This window comes from Dromiciops gliroides, chromosome 4 (assembly GCF_019393635.1).
Source record: "Dromiciops gliroides isolate mDroGli1 chromosome 4, mDroGli1.pri, whole genome shotgun sequence".
Classification (NCBI taxonomy): domain Eukaryota; kingdom Metazoa; phylum Chordata; class Mammalia; order Microbiotheria; family Microbiotheriidae; genus Dromiciops; species Dromiciops gliroides.
The window spans coordinates 201,721,876-201,740,197 of record NC_057864.1 but is presented as its reverse complement, the minus strand read 5'-3'; the positions used below and the strand labels follow the sequence as shown (position 1 = coordinate 201,740,197).

Below are 18,322 nucleotides of genomic sequence, written 5' to 3'. Positions count from 1 at the left end.
TTCTTGGAAAAGAAAGTTTGTCACTTCCTTCTCTGGCTCATTTTCCAGAGAAGAAAACTGAGGCAAATAGGGTTAAGTGACTTACCTAAGGTTACACAGTTAATAAGTGTCTGAGGTCACATTTGAACTCAGGAAAATGAGTCTTCTTGACCTCAGGCCCAGCATTCTATCCACTGAGTCCTAGTTGTCCATTTGGCACATATTAGGTGTTTGTTTATTAAATGCTTGTTTACTGACATAGTCTGAACTAGGGTGGAGGCCTCGTGAATGATCTTTTCAGCTTCAGAGTATCAGGTGAGATGAGTCAGTATACAGTATTAGTTGGCTATTTAATTACTCTTCCATTATAAGGAATGATTTTCAAGAGGGTAACTGCCCCTAACAAATATGGCGGCTCAGGCCCATCTACGTAACTTCCCCTAACAAACATGGCCTCCGCAGAGAGCGGAAGCGCCCAGACCCAAAACAAAGATGGCGGGGGCGGTCCGGCAGCCTGGCGGAAGTTACCTCCCACCAAACCTCTCCGCCCCGGGGAGCGGGGAGAGCGCCACGATGGCGGCATCGATGGCCGGTTCGCAGGCTCTGAAGCGGCTGGAGCTGCGGGACGCCGCAGCGCTGTTCGAGGCACATGGAGCGGAGGAGATTCGTGGCCTGGAACGGCAGGTACGAGCGGAGATCGAGCACAAGAAGGAGGAACTACGGCAGATGGTGGGCGAGCGCTACCGCGACCTGATCGAGGCGGCTGATACCATTGGGCAGATGCGCTGCTGTGCCGAGGGACTGCTGGACGCCGTGAGGGCTACGGACCAGTGCTGCGCGCGCCTCCGCCAGCAGAGCCACGCTACTACTACGGCTACAGCAACGTCGCGCCCCGCCCCCGCGCGCACCCCACAGGTCTCATCCCCTTTAGCAAGCCCCGCCTTCCCTGTATCTCTCGACCCCCATCCCTGAAACTGATCTACAGAGGTCCCTCCCCTCCCCCCAGCACTTCACCACCCGTGCTTTCTCCCCGAGAAGCACCTAGTCTGCGGAGGGACCACCCTGCTGCGCTCCTGAATGGGAGGGACAGCTTTTCTTCCAGGGATTCCATTCCATTCCACCAACACCTGCTCTCTGCCACACGTAGGAAGAGGCAGCCGGAAGGGTAGTGCAGGGAAGGCCAACCTTAGTCCTGGGCTCCAAGCTAAAGACCCAGGATTATAAATCATCGGACAGCTGCCAGTCAGCAATGGTGGAAGGAAGGAGTTTCCTTTGAGGGGGATTCCCAACAGAATTGAAATTCTAGGTCTGGGCCAAAAAAAAAAAAATGTCTAAGGCATTGGGTTAGGTTAAAGAGAATGAAGAGAAAAAACCCGGAAGGACTGCCTTGTTGAGGGATTACTAGTAGCTAGGGTTTATAGTGTAAGGTTTACAAAGTACTTTACAAATATTTTATCCTCACCACACCCCTGGAAGGTAGGTGCTGTTATTCTCATTTTATGCATGAGGAGACTGGCAAATGTTAAAGTGCCATATCCTAGGGCACCCAGCCATTTAAATATCCAGGGCTGCATTTGAACTCAGGTCTTCCAGACTCCAGGTCCAGTGCTCTATCCACAAAGGAGAGAGGGCTAATAAACCAGACGATAGGGAAAGACCTGGTAGGAGATAGGATGGAGGAAGCTTGGGATTCCCAGAGGCAGAGGTGAGCAAGTGCTTTCCGGACTCATGTAAGCCTTAGAAATTGCTGAGGTCGGGGCAGCTAGGTGGCGCAGTGGATAGAGCACCGGCCCTGGAATCAGGAGTACCTGAATTCAAATCCAGCCTCAGACACTTAACACTTACTAACTGTGTGACTCTCGGCAAGTCACTTAACCCCATTGCCTCACAAAAAAAAAAAAAAAAGAAAGAAAGAAAGAAAGAAATTGCTGAGGTCACCACGTGAAAGAATATAGAGAAAAAAAGAATTTTAGAGCAAAGACACAGTTCATAGACATGACTTGGATGATGAAACCAGTAAAGGAGACCAAGATGGAGCAGTTAGGCAGGAAGAGTAACCTGGGGAAAATAATATCACAGAAACCCAGAGAGGATAGAGTATGTAGGAAGGAGAGGGTGGCCTACAGTGTCAAATGCTGAAAAGGGATCAAGGAGGATGAGGATTGAAAAAAGGCCATTAGATCTGGTAATTAAGGGATGATTGGTAACTGTGGAGAGAGCTCAGTTGAGAATTGACTGTTTGAAGTCAAATTGAAAAGGGCTGAGGATAAAGGGGAGGAGAGGAAATAAAGATAACCAACATAAACTTTTGAGTTCTTTCAAGCAGTTTGGCTGAGAAAGTGAGGAAAGATATATGATGCTAGCAGGGATGGCAGAATTTCATGAGGCTTTTTTTAAGGCTGAGGAACGATAGTGGGGGCAATCTGCTGGAAAATATGAGAAGGGAGAAGATCAAGAGTATATGTAGAAGGGTTGTCCTCTTTATCAAAGACTAGAGTAATGGAAGAAATAATGGGGGCTGATGTACAGATGAGAAAGGTGAGCTCGTTGAGAATGATCTTGATATAAAGGAGAGAACCTCAGCTGATTGGGATAGAGATGGGTATTATGGGAAGCTTGAGGAGAGGTTTGGAACAGCTGTTGTGGAGAGTGAGATAGGTCATCATTTTAGGAGCGATAAAAGGATTGGTTTGCTGGGAGTGAGCAGCCAGTTGAGATTAGATGACAAATTTGTATTGGATCCAAGCTACACGACTTGCTCAGTTTCTTCTAGCTTCATTCTGTTCCAAGTGAGAGGAATGGAACTGGCTGGTGGTAGTAATTCAGGGTTGGGATTTGTAAGGCCCAAGGATAATGGGTGATGGAGCCAGGGACTAGAGCTAGATACCTTTTTAAATTACTTTGTATTTAGTTGTATACTGTTATATTTCCCTACAGAATTTAAACTCCTTGAGGGCAAGAACTAAGTTTCTTTTGGTCTTTGTATTTCAGCCAGGAACTTAAGAAATGTTTGTTGACTTGAATTCTGTGAAATAGGGCTCTGGAAAACCAGGCTTTGATAAAGCCCATTGGGGTTCAAATAGAGCTACTTGACCCTGCCTTTAAACCCCAGTCACTCTGGTGCACATTGATTGGCCAATAGGAGGTCCCACCCCAAACCTTATTTGCTCTTTGTTTGGGTCTTGATGACTCAGAGTAAGTGTAAATAGCAGTTGTTTCTTTCCTGGCCAGAAACTGAAGGGTCTTCCCCTCCCAAAAGATTGATTCTTTTGCGAAAGCAAACTGGACCATCTTTTGCCTCAATTCCTACCTAGCCTTAAATCACTAAACAGGTGTTGCCTCGGACAAACTGAGACCTGGGAAAGACCTTAGCTTAAAAAGGCCAAGGTCTCCCACTGCATTGGGGCCATTGCCAGTCATCCTGACCTATGTCTAGCTATTGGATTCCAATGACTCTGGAGGAATGAGGCTGACTTTGTGAAGCTCAGCCTCACTTAAATCCAATTCATCTGCAAGTCAAGACCACCCTCCTGTTACCATTGATCCTCTTCCAGAAAGGACAAACGACAATGACCTATTGCTCCTGCAGGAATACCAAGGCTTTTATTGGTTTTTCAGATGAATCTGATTTTTTTTTTTTTTTTAGTGAGGCAATTGGGGTTAAGTGACTTGCCTAAGGTCACACAGCTAGTAAGTGTTAAGTGTCTGAGGCCGGATTTGAACTCAGGTCCTCCTGAATCCAGGGCCGGTGCTCTATCCACTGCGCCACCTAGCTGCCCCAAATCTGATTTTTAAAATTGAGCTCTTATAGAGCCTTGGAAAGTTGGAAGTACTCCTTTAATTTTGAAATGAAAGGCCTTTATTGTCAAATTTGAGTTCTGTAGTTAGTGCATGCTTATATATATATATACATATATAGAGAGAGTTTATCCAAGATTTACCAGAGTATACTTAGCATCACCTGACCTCATCATAATGATGAATTTAGTGGTATTATACACCAGGGTCAAATGACAAAATTGAAAATTTGAACTTACTTTCACCCTGAGATTCTAGGCTTTTTTTTTTTTTTTTTGCTCAGGGCAGTGAGGGTTAAGTGACTGGCCCAGGGTCACACAGCTAGTAAGTGTCAAGTGTCTGAGGTCAGATTTGGACTCGGGTAGGTCCTCCTGAATCCAGGGCTGGTGCTTTATCCACTTCCGCCACCTAGCTGCTCCTGAGATTCTAGGCTTATTTATTGGGCTTGTTTTCATAGTAGCTGTGTAGGGATTTAATGTATAAGTAAGTCTTACTCCAAAATCAAAATGACCTCACATATTTTTGAGTGCCTACTATTATGCAATGTTCTGTGGGGAATACAAAGAAGCGAAAGACCCATCCTTTCAAGGAATCTATAGTCTGGCTGTGGAATATACTAAACAGGTGAAAAGCTAAATAACAATAAAAAATTAGAATGGCTGTTGAAGAACTCAGCAGAAGAAACGTCCCAAGGGTACATGATTAGTTGGCAAAATAACCTTTTCAGGAATTCAGAGGAGAGAACCCTACAGGCCAGAACTGGTCAGGGAGGCCTTCATTAGAGGTGAGATTTGAGTGGAGTCATGAAGATAGGCTATGGAAGAGGATTAGAAAGGAAAAAACAAGAGGGTGGAATGAGGGGAGTAAAAGCTGGGAATTATGGGAAAGGATAAGATCTCTTCTGAGGACAGTGAGGAAGCTAGTTTTCCTGGAACAGAATGTTCACATTAGGTTTAGTCTGAGCTCAGGCAAGATAGAACTGCTCAAGGCTTGATACTGAAGAGTCTTGAATGCTAGGCTTTATCCAGAGCCTTTTGAGGCTGACGTGAGCAAAGCTGTATCTGAGGATGATTAATCTGGCAGCTGTGGTGGAGGGGATGGGGAATACAGGCAAGGAGTTCGTTTTAAGAGGTGGTTGTAGTAGGCTGAAGTAAGTCATCATGACCTGAACTCAGTGATGACAGTGGGAATGGAAGGGTGGATATGAGAGAAGAATTGACAGGGTTTAGCAACCAGCTGAATATGGAAGGCAAGAATGAGGAAGTCGAAGCTGACTTGAAGATTTTAAGACTTGAATACTCAGCAGAACCATTCATGTAAAATCTCCAGCTCTTAGTTGAGATAGGACAGACTCTGGTATTGATTCAAGGCAGTCATCAGGGCAGAGGAAAGCACTCTCCTGGGGAATCATAGATTTAAACCAAAGTTCATCAGACCACCAGATCCAAAGGAGGGGATCAAGGAACCTAAATGGAGCCGGCAGGCAGTATGCCAAGGCATTATTAGCCTTGACACTTTAGAGGGGAGGTGGGACTTCTCTATCTAAGACAGTCATTATTCATTTATGGCATACTGCTAGTTTTTAAAAATACATTTTTATTGATATCTCTTTTTATCACCAAAATTCTCCCAGCATCCCCCCCAAGGACTCACCCAAGGATCCACCTTATATAACAAATAACATTTTGCTAAATATGTTAACATGGGAAGAAATAAGAAATGCAGAATAGGATATGGGGAACTAGTTTGTGTGTGTGTGTGTGTATAGAAATGAGTTCAGTTTTAGAGATATCAATGGTTATATGAGAATATTCAAGTGGAAAGATCCAGCAGGCAATTGGAAATATGAGGCTAGAACATGGCAGAGGGGGTGGGCCTATTGATTTGGGCACCCCCTGCATAAAAGGTGATAGTTGAAACTGAGAATGGATGAGAGCTAAGGGCAAAGAAAGAAGAACAGAGGCCTGACCCTTGGGGGTCACTTGTATTTAAGGGATAGGAGGAGGAAAGGCAAGAATATTCAGAGAGGTAGAAAAAGAACCAAGAGATTTCTCAAGGAACCCAAGGGAGGAGGAATGCTGACACAGCAGCCAAATTGATATTCTTAACGTAGATTTAATTTTCTACTCAGGAATTTTCAGTGGTTCTTGATTGCCTCTAGGATAAAATATAAAATCCTCAGTCTGACATTTAAACCTTCCATAAACTTGCTGCCACCTACCTCTCCTGTCTTATTTCCCTGATTGCTGCTTCTTCAGTCAAATTGGCCTGCAAGCTATCCGTGATTTCATCTCCTAAATTTGCTGTCCCCCATATCTGGAGTGTTTTCTTCATCTCTAACTGGTAGAATCCTTACATTCCTTCAAAGCACAGCTCAGGTGGAGCCAGCAGGCAGTACATCAAGGCATTATTAGCCTTGACACTTTAGAGGGGAGGTGGGACTTTTCTATCCAAGACTACAAGGACTAGCCTCAAGTTTACCCTTGCTAGTTCTACCTTGCATTTGCTTGGAAGTGTACATTTTGGTCTTCCTCTGTAAACTCTGTAAACTGTAAACTTCTTGAGGGCAAGGGCTGACTTGTTTTTTTCCTCATATCTCTAGCACCTAGGTGCTTGATCAGTATTTATTGAATTGCTGAAGAGAAGTCAAGGAAGATGATGCAAATTTGACAAGAAGATAGATGAGAGAGAAGCTCGACTCTTGCATTGTGTGTGTGTGTGTGTGTGTGTGTGTGTGTGTGTGTGTGTGTGTTAGGAGAGGTGCTGCATAAGTGAACATAGCATCAGTTGCCTGCTGAAGTTCCACAGAGCCAGTGCCTCCCCGACTTGATAAGAACATAGCCTGCTTCATTCAAGTTTGTTGCCCAAAGTTAGTCCCCTGGCTTTCCACTGAGTGGCGGGTAATAAAGTTTGGGTTCCCCATGCCCTTGATCTTTCCTGTAGCCCCAGCAGTCCTCCCAGGAGAAGTTCTACAGCATGGCTGCCCAGATCAAGCTGCTCTTGGAGATTCCTGAGAAAATCTGGAGCTCCATGGAAGCCTGTCAGTATCTGCATGCCACCCAGCTCTACCTGCTGTGCTGCCACCTTCACAACCTGCTCCGGCTGGACTCCACCAGTGGCTGCTATAGCCCTGTTCTCACCCGCTTTCCAATACTTGTGAGGCAGGTGGCAGCAGCCAGCCACTTCCGGTAAGTCGTTAAATGCAGACAATCATTTCTTGGGTTGATTCTGGAGCCTCCTAATGGGTGGGTTATTATTACTTTTCTCTTTTCCTGCCATTTAAGGCTTTTCCCAGTTGTTTCAGGGTTCTGCCTTTATCTTGGATTAGTAAAAACTTTTGTCCTTTCATTTTATTTCTTCCTAGGTCAACTATTCTGCATGAAACCAAGATGATACTCAGATGCCAAACCGTGTCTGACCAAGCTGTTGCAGAGGCCTTGTCATCGGTCATGCTCCTAGAAGATAGTTCTCCACGCCAGGCCCTCACAGATTTCCTGTTAGCCAGAAAGGCGGCCATTCAGCAGCTTCTCAATCAGCCGCACCATGGTAGGCAGAGCTTACTTCCTTTGAGACTTGATGCTCATAAACTGAGAGAGAATCGTTTCCCTGAGATGATTTTTGACCATAGACTTTCACCATAGATGTATACTTAAAACGAAATTCCTGTCACTTCAGTAAAAGATGCTTTCTTCTTATAGGTGCTGGTATTAAAGCTCAGATTTGTTCATTAGTGGAGCTGCTGGTCACCACTCTGTACCAGGCCCATGCCCTCTTCTATACCTTGCCTGAAGGTGTGCTGCCCGATCCGTCACTGCCATGTGGCATACTCTTCTCTACCCTGGACTCTGTCACAAGCCAGCAGCTTGCAGGTGAATCCCCTGACCAGCTTCTTTAAGAGAATGGCATAATGTGATAGCATTCCATTTCAAGTCTGATTTACTTCTCTTTCTTTTATTTTTCTTTTTTGGAGGCATTAAACATTTATTAAATATTAGTAAAGAGACAGAGCACATGGCTCAGACAATTAAGAAGCCCTATATACCTGGGCTAGAGGGGAAAGAGAGAGCAGGGTGGGAGAGGGAAGAGCCTGCCAAGAGAGGATTTACTTCTCTTTCAAACTCAGGCACAGCCTCCTTATTATATCTGTTTCCTAATATACCTTTAACTTCGATGGCTCCTCTTTCTTTTTCAAGGGCATTAGACATCATAAAGCCAAAAGGGACCTCATGATGTCACTTGGTCCATCCCTACCAATAGGCATGATTTAAATCCAGAGGAAGGATTATTTCCAGAGTATTTGAAGGGCTTATAAGAGTGGGAACACTTCCTAAGTTTCTGTGTTTTTAAAAATCAGGTTTAATTCTGATTTTTCACTTTTGAATTCATATCTACCTACCACTTCAAAGCATTCCCCATCCCAATATTCTCTCCTAATTTTTCCTCTTCCGTACTTTACCGGGAACCATTTTCTCAAAGCAGTTGGGAGTAGTGGAGAGGTTAGAGTGGGCCTGCATGCATGCGTGCGTGTGTGAAGATTTCACTCGCCCTCAGTAATTCCTTTCATACCTGCCCAGAAGAAAGGGAAGGCTTTTGAGGTGTCCTGTTTATTCTATTTAAGCTATTGTTGACCAACAGGCTTCATCTGTTTAGGGAAAGGCATCATCAGTGTCTTGCAAGATATGAAGTTGTGTAGCTGGTTCAAACACCTCCCAGCCTCCATTGTGGAGTTCCAGCCAACTCTTCGGACTCTTGCACACCCCATCAATGAGGAGTACCTGAAAGACACTCTGCAGAAATGGATCAACATGTAAGCCACTAGGGAGAGGTTTCCACAGGCCAGTGGCCTTGGTTCTATGAGGTAGAGTGTGTGGTATTGGATCTCCTGAGTGCCACTGTGTATTGCTCCTCAGGCATATGACCTACTCAAAACATTTCTCTGTCCTTAGCCTAAGGGGGAAAAAAGCAGCACAGCTATGAGGGGTAGTGTGGGAATGAGGCTACTCATTGACAGGGGACTCAGAAGAAAATGGTTGTGTTGTAGGTGTCATGAAGATATCAAAATTGGGATCACCAATTTGCTGGTTTATGTGAAGAGCCTGAAAGGCCTGGCAGGGATTCGGGATGCTGTGTGGGAGCTGCTCACCAGTGAATCAATAAGCCACAGCTGGGAGGTGGTGTGCCGGCGCCTCCTGGATAAGCGCATCTCCTTCTGGGAAGACCTGTTGCAGCAGCTGTTTCTGGACAGGTTACAGGTGAGGGGAGAGCAGGTATAGGGACTGCTCTCTCAGGAAGCCCTGGTTACCCTGGGTGAGATGTCTGGCTCAGGGCATTTTCCTGTTCACTCTCATGTCTCTTCTGTGCATAGCTCAGCTTAGCCTGTGGGCAAATAAGTCTTACAAGTTAGCATAGTTCCAGATGCTAGTAGGGTCAAAAAACTGAGACCAAGCTCAACTAAGAGCCTGCAACCAAGAGAAATTTTTTTTTTAAACTTGGAAAAATGCTAGCATCAACATAGAAAATGCTCATGGAATGCTCATTAAATGCCTGCTATTTGCAAGGCACTATGATAGGGCCTGGCAGATATAAAGACAGAACAGAAAATGGTCCCTTCCCTCAAAGTGCTTCTATTCTACTGAGTAATACCTGTGCCACACATAAATAAAGACAAGCTATGTGTTTGAGGTGCAAGAGAACACCAATAACTGAGAGGGTCAGTAAAGGCTATGCGCAAAAGCCCTGACAAAACCAAGGCTTCTGAGAGGAGGTGGGGGAAGGGATAGCGTGTCATGCTCAGGGAACAGAAGTGGGCTAGTTTGACTGGAAGCTGGAAGAGGTGAAGGAAAGGTGCCAAGTGAGCTGGGGGCTGTGGTGGATGTTTCAGAGGCCTCCTCTCAGGAATCTAATTGGGAATCTCCTTCTTTCCTAGACACTGACCCGAGAAGGCTTTGAGTCTATCTCCAACAGCTCCAAACAGCTTCTGGCTTCTGCCCTGCAGGAGCTTGAAGCCAGTGCCAGCACCTCCCCCAGTAAACAGGTCCAGTTTGAGCACAACATGTCTCTCTTTCTCTGGTCGGAGAGTCCTGCTGACTTGCCCTCAGATGCCGCATGGGTTAATGTGGCGAACCGGAGCCAGTGTGTCAGCAGCGGCCTCTCCATGAAAGCCCAGGCCCTCAGCCCCTACGTTCAGAGCTTTTGTCTTGCCCTAGACTCCAAACTGAAGGTCAAATTGGATGACCTCTTGTCGTACCTTCCCTCAGACGCGACCAAGGAGGCCCCAGGCATGCAGACCAAGAATTCTGCTTTTGATAGGTACTCAGATGCTGGCACTGTGGAGGGAATGCTACGAAACCACTGTGTGGCCTGCACTGAACAGATTGTGGCATGTGTGCGTACTGAGCTGCAAGGGGCCCTGGGCGTGCTGCAAGGGTCAGCCCACTCCCTCAGTCGCCCCAAGCTTTCCTCAGTCCTGTTCATGGCCAGGCTCTGCCAGTCCCTTGGAGAACTGTGTCCCCATCTTAAGCGATGCATTTTGGGCAAATCAGGCAGTTCAGAGAAACCCACGAGGGAGCCTCGGTCTGTGAAGAAACAGATGAAAGCAAAAGCTCAGGAAGTGAATCCTGTTCTAGCAAAATGGCAGGAAGTGAAAGAGCAGCTCATGGAGCAGAGTCTACTGGGATACCGGCTCTGGAGCACGGCTATCACAAATGTATGATGTTGGGGGGAGACGGGAAAGGAAAGAGAGGGAGAGGGGAGGAAGGGAAGATAGATGGGAACCTGGAAATAAGACATACACAAATAAGTGTAATACAAAGGAGAGTCTGATTAAGTTCATAAATGCCACAAAAGTTCACTTTCAGCTGGGATTATCAGAGAAGACTATGGAAGGCACTTGAACTGGACCTCAGGAGGTGTAAAAAAGTATCCCAGGCATGAGGAATAGTATAAACAAAGTGGCAAACTTGAGAGGTGTTAAGGGCTTTGTAAATTGGTGCAATTTGGCTGGAGAATTCCGGTCTGTGGTTTCATCCATTGGAAGTAGGTTTGGGCATTGGAGAGCTACTGTAGGTTTTTTTAGCTGGGGAGGCATGTACATTAGGCTGATTAATCTAGCAGTGGTGTTCAGTGTGGAGAGATTGCAAATAAGACCAGATTTCTGCAGTAGTCCAGGGCAAGCATTTCGAGAGCCACAGTGAAATGGCAATAGAGATGAAGTGTTAGGGACAGCTGTATGAGATTTCAAGGTAGACTTGATATGTACGGCTGTAGAAAGGTGACTTCAAGGTTTTAAGCCAGGGTTAGTTCAGTTTAGTTTGGGAGCTGCCAGTGAGACATTTAGGCCGTCACCTCCCCAGATCTCTAAGTCTGTTCAGTTCTGGCACTCATACTCCAATTGTCAAGGCTAGACCTATTCTTGTCCTCATCACTCCCTATATAGGTTACCAAATCCTTACTCCTCTTCTTCAGATCGTTGTACCTCTCCTTGGACTATTGCAATAGTCTAAATTGGTCTCCTTGCCTCCAGTCTCTCTCCATCCAATCCATCCTAAGCACCAGGGCTTCTTAAACTTTTTCCACTTGTGACTCCTTTTCACCTGAGAAAGTTTTACATGACCTTGGGCATATAGGTATATAAAGTAGGTATACAAATCAAACATTTTTACTGCCAAATTTTCTGCAACCCCCCCATTCAGTTATGCAACTCCACACGGGGTTGAAATTCAGTTTAAGAAGCTTCACATTACACTATCACTAGAGTAATCTTTCTACTGCAGGTAGGGGTGTGAATCTCCATTGGCTCCCCATTGCCTAAAAAGCAGGGCTGTTGGTAATGGCAATGGATGAGAGTGCTAAGGGAAAGTATAGAGGGCAGAGCCTTGGGAAATACCTGTATTTAAGGAGCTGGAGGGTGTTAAAGTAGAAATAGCGTCTGAGGAAGTAGGACAATGAGTAAAGTACAAAGGTGGAAGAGTTATGAATGTAAGAAGTATAACAGCTTGTTGAGGCATAAACTGGTGATGGAGAGGAGGCATCCAGTATAGACTGCTCTTGGTAGTTAAGCAGTGGAAGGGAGGAGACAGTGGTCTGGGGTGGGAGCTTGTTTTGAAGGCTAGGAGACTGTAGAGAAGGCAAATGACTCAGTGGAGAAGAGTATTGAGTATTAACTGGATGAAGGACATTGGAATGATTGGTGGAGTGAGGTCTTAGAAATGGGAAGAGTTGGGATCAAAAGTACAGATGGAAAGATTAGCCTTAAAGAGGCCACCTCATTCTCTAAGAAGAGATGAAGATAGGAAATTGTTCAGAATTGGAAGGGAAATTGAAGGACCTCCTGTTGAATGCCTTCATTGTTCTTAGTATGAGGCCTCCCTTGTGGAAAGCGAGTGAATGTGGGGGGCCTTTGAGGGAAAGTTTACCATCACTAGAGTTTTTTCTTCTTACCAGACTATTCAAATGCAGGACCTCTCCTGTTCACTCCAGTGTTATTTCTATTTAGTGTCATGACCTTAAGAACTGGAAATCTTTCCCTTCCACAGCTGAAAATGTGGGATCCCTCTTGGACAAATTAGGTCCTTTCATTATCCATTCTTCTTCCCTGGAAAGAACTTGTTCTTTTCCAAAATATCTACATTGTTTTTGACTACTAGTCTCTATTAAAGTGCCAGCTTTTTAATTGAAAAGCTATGTTGCTGCCCTATAAGTAACAAGAATATCCCATGTGCTTCTTTTGAGAATTTAGGAACAAAAGAAAATTGTTCTCATTTTACTCAGAAGGTTCAGCACATTAGAAGATGGCCTTTCTGTGGTATGTTTGCTTGTTCATACCCACCCTGGATGTATCTGTCAGGTGTTCCATTAAGTCTCTTTCTTTGATTGCCAGGTCCTGGTTCATGATTTCACCCAGTCATTACTTCTCGATAATGCTGGTGCCATCCTAGCTATGGCCACTAACTGGGATGAGCTAGAAATCCAGGAGGAGACAGAAACTGGGAGCAGTGTAACATCCAAGATTCGACTGCCAGTACAGGTGAGGTGGAGTCACTTTTACAGGAGGCCGAGTTAGAAAGAACTGCTTCCTGAGAGGCACAGGGAAAAAGCTGGACAGATCTAGGTGCTATGTTGGGCATATGACCACTTAGTTTCCTAGAAAGTAGCTTCTTGCACTGCTACCATATAAAGTTGTGGGAATAAGTTAAGTATGTGAAAGCACTTTTATCTTAAAGTGCTAAAATATACGTAATCATATTACAGGGTTATCCATGACAAAAGAGCATAAGAGGTTTGTTGTAATTTAGCAGTGAGACACGATGAGTGTGTTGGGGTACACAGTTAACCAGTGGGAATTCAGTTTCCTCATGCCTTTAGTGGGAGCCAAAATAATACATGTCCAGAATAACACCAATTAAGGATTAGTACTTCCAAGTTCTAGTAATTGTTTCCTAGTTGTTACTTTTCCCACACTCCTGTGTGGGGAAAAAAGCCACATGGCTTCCCAAACAAGTAACAAGAACATCCTATGAATTTTGTTCTCTCCCTATGGGCCATGACCGCATGGCCCTCTCATGGTGGGCTTTGGCAAAAGTGAAAATTTTCATTTTACTCTTCTGGCTCTTCTCCTAATATGTGTACTGTGTGTGAAGCAGGGTTCTGGAGTGGCATGTGGGCAGAAATGTTTGATTTGAGAGGGCAAAACCCATTTTGATGGTTTGCTAACTCCTTTCTAAATGACAGTATTTGATTCTTGTAGCCATCCTGGTATGTACAATCCTTCCTCTTCAGCCTGTGTCAGGAAATAAACCAAGTTGGAGGTCAGGCCCTGCCAAAGGCAACGCTGCAAGAGATGCTAAAGGGTTGCCTGGTTCAAGTATTAGCAGGCTATGAAAAACTTTCTGAAGAGAAGCTAACGAAGGTATGTTATTGGGCACATCTTTGCCTAAAACACGTATTATGTTTCAGGAGCTCTGATGTTTATTATAGCTTCAATCAGGTACCGATTACCAGAGTATCCAAATACATTTCTCCCTCACCCAGTGAATCTTTTCCCAACCATGGGTTTCTAGCTGGTTTGCATTTTTTAAAATGTGAAACCAGTCTCCATGTAGTTTTCCTTCCTAAGCCTGTGCATACCCAAGTTTGATCCTGATCAAAAAATTCAGCCCTTTCCTACTAACCTGTGTAATTCTCATTGTTTGCTAGAGTAGAAGTTCCAGCTTCCTTTCCTCTTAATTTATTTTTTTAATCACACATGCCTATCAGTAAAAAATTGAGTACAATCCTAGTATGTGTAATTTACTTATTTATAAATTATATACATGTGCTACTGTACTAATTGCATAACTTATGAAACTTACACAAAAGTAGAAATCTTAGAAGGGTTAGAGATGAAATATCTAATCCTAGAGGCAAGTGATCAAGTAGGGGACAGATATGCTCAGACCTGAGGCTTTTGGAAAATCACTTGGGCATTTATGTGGAGGATTGCTTGAAGATTTGAGGCTGGGACAATAGGAGGCTATTGCAGTAGTCTGGGTGGGTGGGTGGAAAAAGCTGTGGAAATAGAAACAGCAAAGGATATAAACAGATTGGATATGTGGAAGGAAAGAAAAAGCAAAGCATCAAGGATGATGGGGTAGTAAACTTGGTGACCGCAAGGTGGTGTAGACAGTAATTGGGAAATATGGAAGAGGGCTGGATTTGGGTAGAAAGAAAAAGTCTTTGACCTTTCACAACTCATCCATTCCTGTTTCTCTGGTTTATTGTGTCTTTCAAGATGAAGTGGCAGGGGTGAAGGGTTGGCATAGGCTCCTCTGATTCATTAGTCAGGACGGGTGAAGGAGTCATGGCATTTTTGCAGTAGTACCTGTGTAGCTATTACTGTTGGGACCCAGATCTCCTTTCCCTTCAAAGATGACACCTGGCTCAGGAGGCTACACTGTGGAGGGAACAGGTGAGGCACAACTGGTTGGGGGCATGGATGCAACATGTCTTCTCAGGCTGCAATTTGTTGACCACGTTCCCCTTGGGATCAGGCCTAGTCCCTCTGAGATGACACCCCTAAGTTCATGAAAGACAGCTCGGTATGCCCACATAACAGCTCATTCTTCTTGGTGTTTGGGGAAAACAATTTGCAGAAAGAAGGTACATTCCCAATGACCCAGAACAGGGCACTGCAGCTCCTTTATGATCTGCGTTATCTCAGCATTGTGCTAACAGTCAAGAGTGAAGAGATGAAAAGCAGTCGAAGTAAACAGGACTCCAGGTATTGTACTGTACCCAAAAGACCATTTTAGGGGTGGGGCAAAGGGAAATAGTCATGTTGAAAGCTGGTTATTTTTTATATGAAAACTAAGGGCCTACAATGCTAACAAGATACTTGTCATTTTGGAGGCTGACGAAATTCCAGGTTTAGGGTGTGGCAGGTGTGTAGAGAAAATAGCTTATCTGAATCTCATCTGTCACAAGTCTGTCAACCTTAGAGTGTAATCTGGCCCTCTTCCCCCCCATTAACAACAAGGAATGTGGTCTGATCTCATGAACTCTATAGTTTGAGGTTAATGTTGTGGAGGCTACTCTGCATCCACCCGAGGATAGATGAACACCGCTTAAAAAGCAAAAACAAACAAAATAGAACAAATCCCAGTACTGGGTTTTTCAAGAACATGTATAGGTTTTTATAATAGTTTTCTTTTCAGGATACTGAAAAGCAATTCTCATTCCAATTCTTTTCTTTTCCAGAATTGAAAAAGTAACAGACTTCTTAGAAGGTCTCATAGATCCTTTTGACCTAGATGTCTTTACACCACACCTAAATAGCAACCTTAATCGCCTGGTACAACGAACCTCAGTAAGTCAAAATGGGAACATGCTTCAGTCTAAGTTGTAAGCCCACTGTTGGGGAGGCTCAAGTTGCAAAATAAACAAGTCAGAGCATTTGGCAATACATTAGCAGCTGCCTCTCAGCTGGAGAGAGTGGAGGGGAAAGCCAAGCAAGTAGTCATTCTAGTTAAAGGTGAGCTCCGTGTTATAGAAGGTAGTAAGCTTGAGGCAGGTCAAGTTAAAATCAAGTTAAACTCAGATCATTACAAAATCCTCCCCAAGTGGTTGGATATAAAGATTGACTTTTAAAAACTACAGCAAACAAGCTTAACAAAATATAAAATAGCTTCCTGTGATCAGTGGTAGGAAAAGAAATCACAGATTACTAAATCTCAATTGTACTCAACTCGGAGAAAAAAAGTTGCTTTAACCTAAAAGAACACCATCTCAATTTGTCTTTTTAATCTCCCAGGTTCTGTTTGGATTGCTAACTGGTACAGACAATCAGTTTTCTGCCCGGAGCAGCACTGTCAACTCCCAAGAACCCCATAATATACTGCCACTGGCATCAAGTCGGATCAGGTAAACTTTCATCAGGAAATTCATCTAAGCCCTGAGTTTTCCCAGTGACTTTGCTGAAAGCTCTTTATTTCGCCTTTCAGGTTTGGACTTCTTCCACTTAGCGCGACTAGCACGAGAAAGGCTAAACCCACTAGCCGAAGCACAGAACCCAAAGACCAGGTTAGTGAATGCATCTGAAGCCTATGTCCAATGGCCCTCCCCACTTTCCCCAGAACCTTTTGGGGATCTCCCTCTTAAATACTAACAAAGAACTAAATGACAACATGCACTAATGCTGCATTTAATGGTGGCGCAATACAAGTACAAGATCTTACTAGATTGAGCTGATAGATATTTTAAAAGACGATGGTGTTTAGACATTAAGAGCAGCCTCAGAGTAGAGATAGTATTTTAGGCTGCAAATACTATAGAAAATTCTGCAAAAGATAGGATGGAGTTTTATTTAGCATACTATGGGGGAGGGGTTGGAGTTACATAGCCAGCCCCTGAAAATGGTCATACTCATTTGGAAAACAGAAAAAATTGTTTTGTCCTAGTCACGGTTTCATCCTCCACAACTTACTTGTTAAGAGGAAACTTATTGCTGTTTGCCAACCAGTAAAGCCTGCAGCAATCTTACTGGGCTATTTCAAAACTCAAACCAGTTCTCTTCCCTTAGTATCTCTATCTGTTTGCCCTGTGAACTGAAAAGAAATGTTAGTAATGTATTCTTTTCCCATTCTCTGCAGACCAGTCCATGAGGACCTTCTTCAGAAAAACTTACTTTTTTTTTTTAAGGGTAGTGAGAGGAACAGAGAAAATAACCATTTCCCCCCAAGACTAATGTTTTTCACCTCTGTTGCCATAACTTTCTCCTAACATTAAACTTCCTATTCACACTAAGGAAGCCAGCAGTGGGAAGGGGAAACTTTCCTTGAAAGTTTGACTTACCAGTTCTGTCACACAAGTAAGTTAATACCAGTCAAGGGAAGTAGTTCCTTCAAATCCAGTCTTTTTCTAACCTTACCTACAGGGGAAGGTCCTCTCACTAGCTATCCCAATAGTTTTTAAGATCTGCTTTTATGTGCTGGGTGGCTTTCAGAACAGAAGCCTGGAGGTGGATTAAGTAAGGTAAGAGAATCCTGGTAGAATCTAAGGCACTTTCCTTTCAATCTAATGGCAGGTTGTACTTCCAACACTCTCCAGAGCAGATGATGACATGATGCGTCCTGGTTCCTTGTTCAGACAGCTTGTCACAGAAGAGGAAGACACATCTACACCATCTCTTTTCAAACTTAGTTGGCTCTCAAGCATGACTAAATAAAATGAAGCAATTTATCAGGACATACCTCTCCTTTCCTAAATAAATATTACCATGTATTTATTAGTGCCTCTGCTAATGTTTCTAAATTTCACCAGTTTCTGTGGTTTTAATGAGGGAACGTGGCCCCCTAGTGACTATTAGAAGGTACTTCAAATATTAAATTGAACCTAAGCTAAAATACATAGTTCTACAGTACCTGTTACCTTAAACACCAGCTCAGGTTGCTTAGTCTTTACCATTAGTCATCTGTGCCTTACTAGACACGACAGGTGGAGTTCTCACAAGATCATTTAAGCTGCTAACATACATTTGTGTCTGAGACAAAAGTTACAAATACAGTACAACTTCTTGTCTTTCAAAACTGTGCAGTGTTTGCTAAGAAGCTTGAAATCTAGCCTTTGGAGGATTAATGGTATCATAGAAATAATCAGGGTTCAAAGTAGTATCTAAAAGACATTCTCCCTGGAATGCAAACACTTTACATAGGGAAGAGAAGAAGACAGAGTGTAGGGAGGGTGTTTCCATCTTACAAAGTCTAATCTAATAAGCTTGGTCTAATTTTTCTCCCCCTGTAACAGGGGAAATTTCATTTCAATAGGACATCTGCATACTGAGAGGTAGTATGGTAGCCAGCTTCAGTCCTAGACAGAAGCAAGCTCTTTTTATACTTTGGGAAAGAAAACTAATGTTTTTCATGCAAACTAGTCTTTACTAGTTTACTGAATTAAAAACGAAAATCTTTAAAATTGGAGGACCCCCAGTTTTAAAAGGACTCTTTGCACAAAAGAGTAAGTTTCCAATTGGTTTCCAAATCTGAAATGGAGCCAGTACGGACTCTTAACATGC

The 18,322-nt window shown here is 43.8% G+C and overlaps 1 protein-coding gene across 2 annotated transcripts; it reads left to right on the top strand.

Annotated features, from left to right (window-relative positions):
• Nucleotides 1–462: 462 nt before the first annotated feature.
• Nucleotides 463–17,536, top strand: COG1 (component of oligomeric golgi complex 1). Of its 2 annotated transcripts, none has more exons than XM_043999384.1 (14): nt 463–894; nt 6,721–6,965; nt 7,142–7,323; nt 7,476–7,646; nt 8,428–8,584; nt 8,819–9,029; nt 9,704–10,483; nt 12,656–12,802; nt 13,523–13,684; nt 14,907–15,034; nt 15,511–15,619; nt 16,064–16,173; nt 16,254–16,332; nt 17,336–17,536. In XM_043999384.1, the coding sequence occupies exons 1-14, from the start codon at nt 472–474 to the stop codon at nt 17,474–17,476; spliced, it is 3,045 nt and encodes a 1,014-aa protein (XP_043855319.1). In that variant the 5' UTR covers nt 463–471; the 3' UTR covers nt 17,477–17,536. The 2 variants fall into 2 exon arrangements, with proteins under 2 accessions (XP_043855319.1, XP_043855318.1); XM_043999383.1 differs by having other exon boundaries at nt 521–894; nt 8,413–8,584.
• The last annotated feature ends 786 nt before the right edge of the window (nt 17,537–18,322 follow it).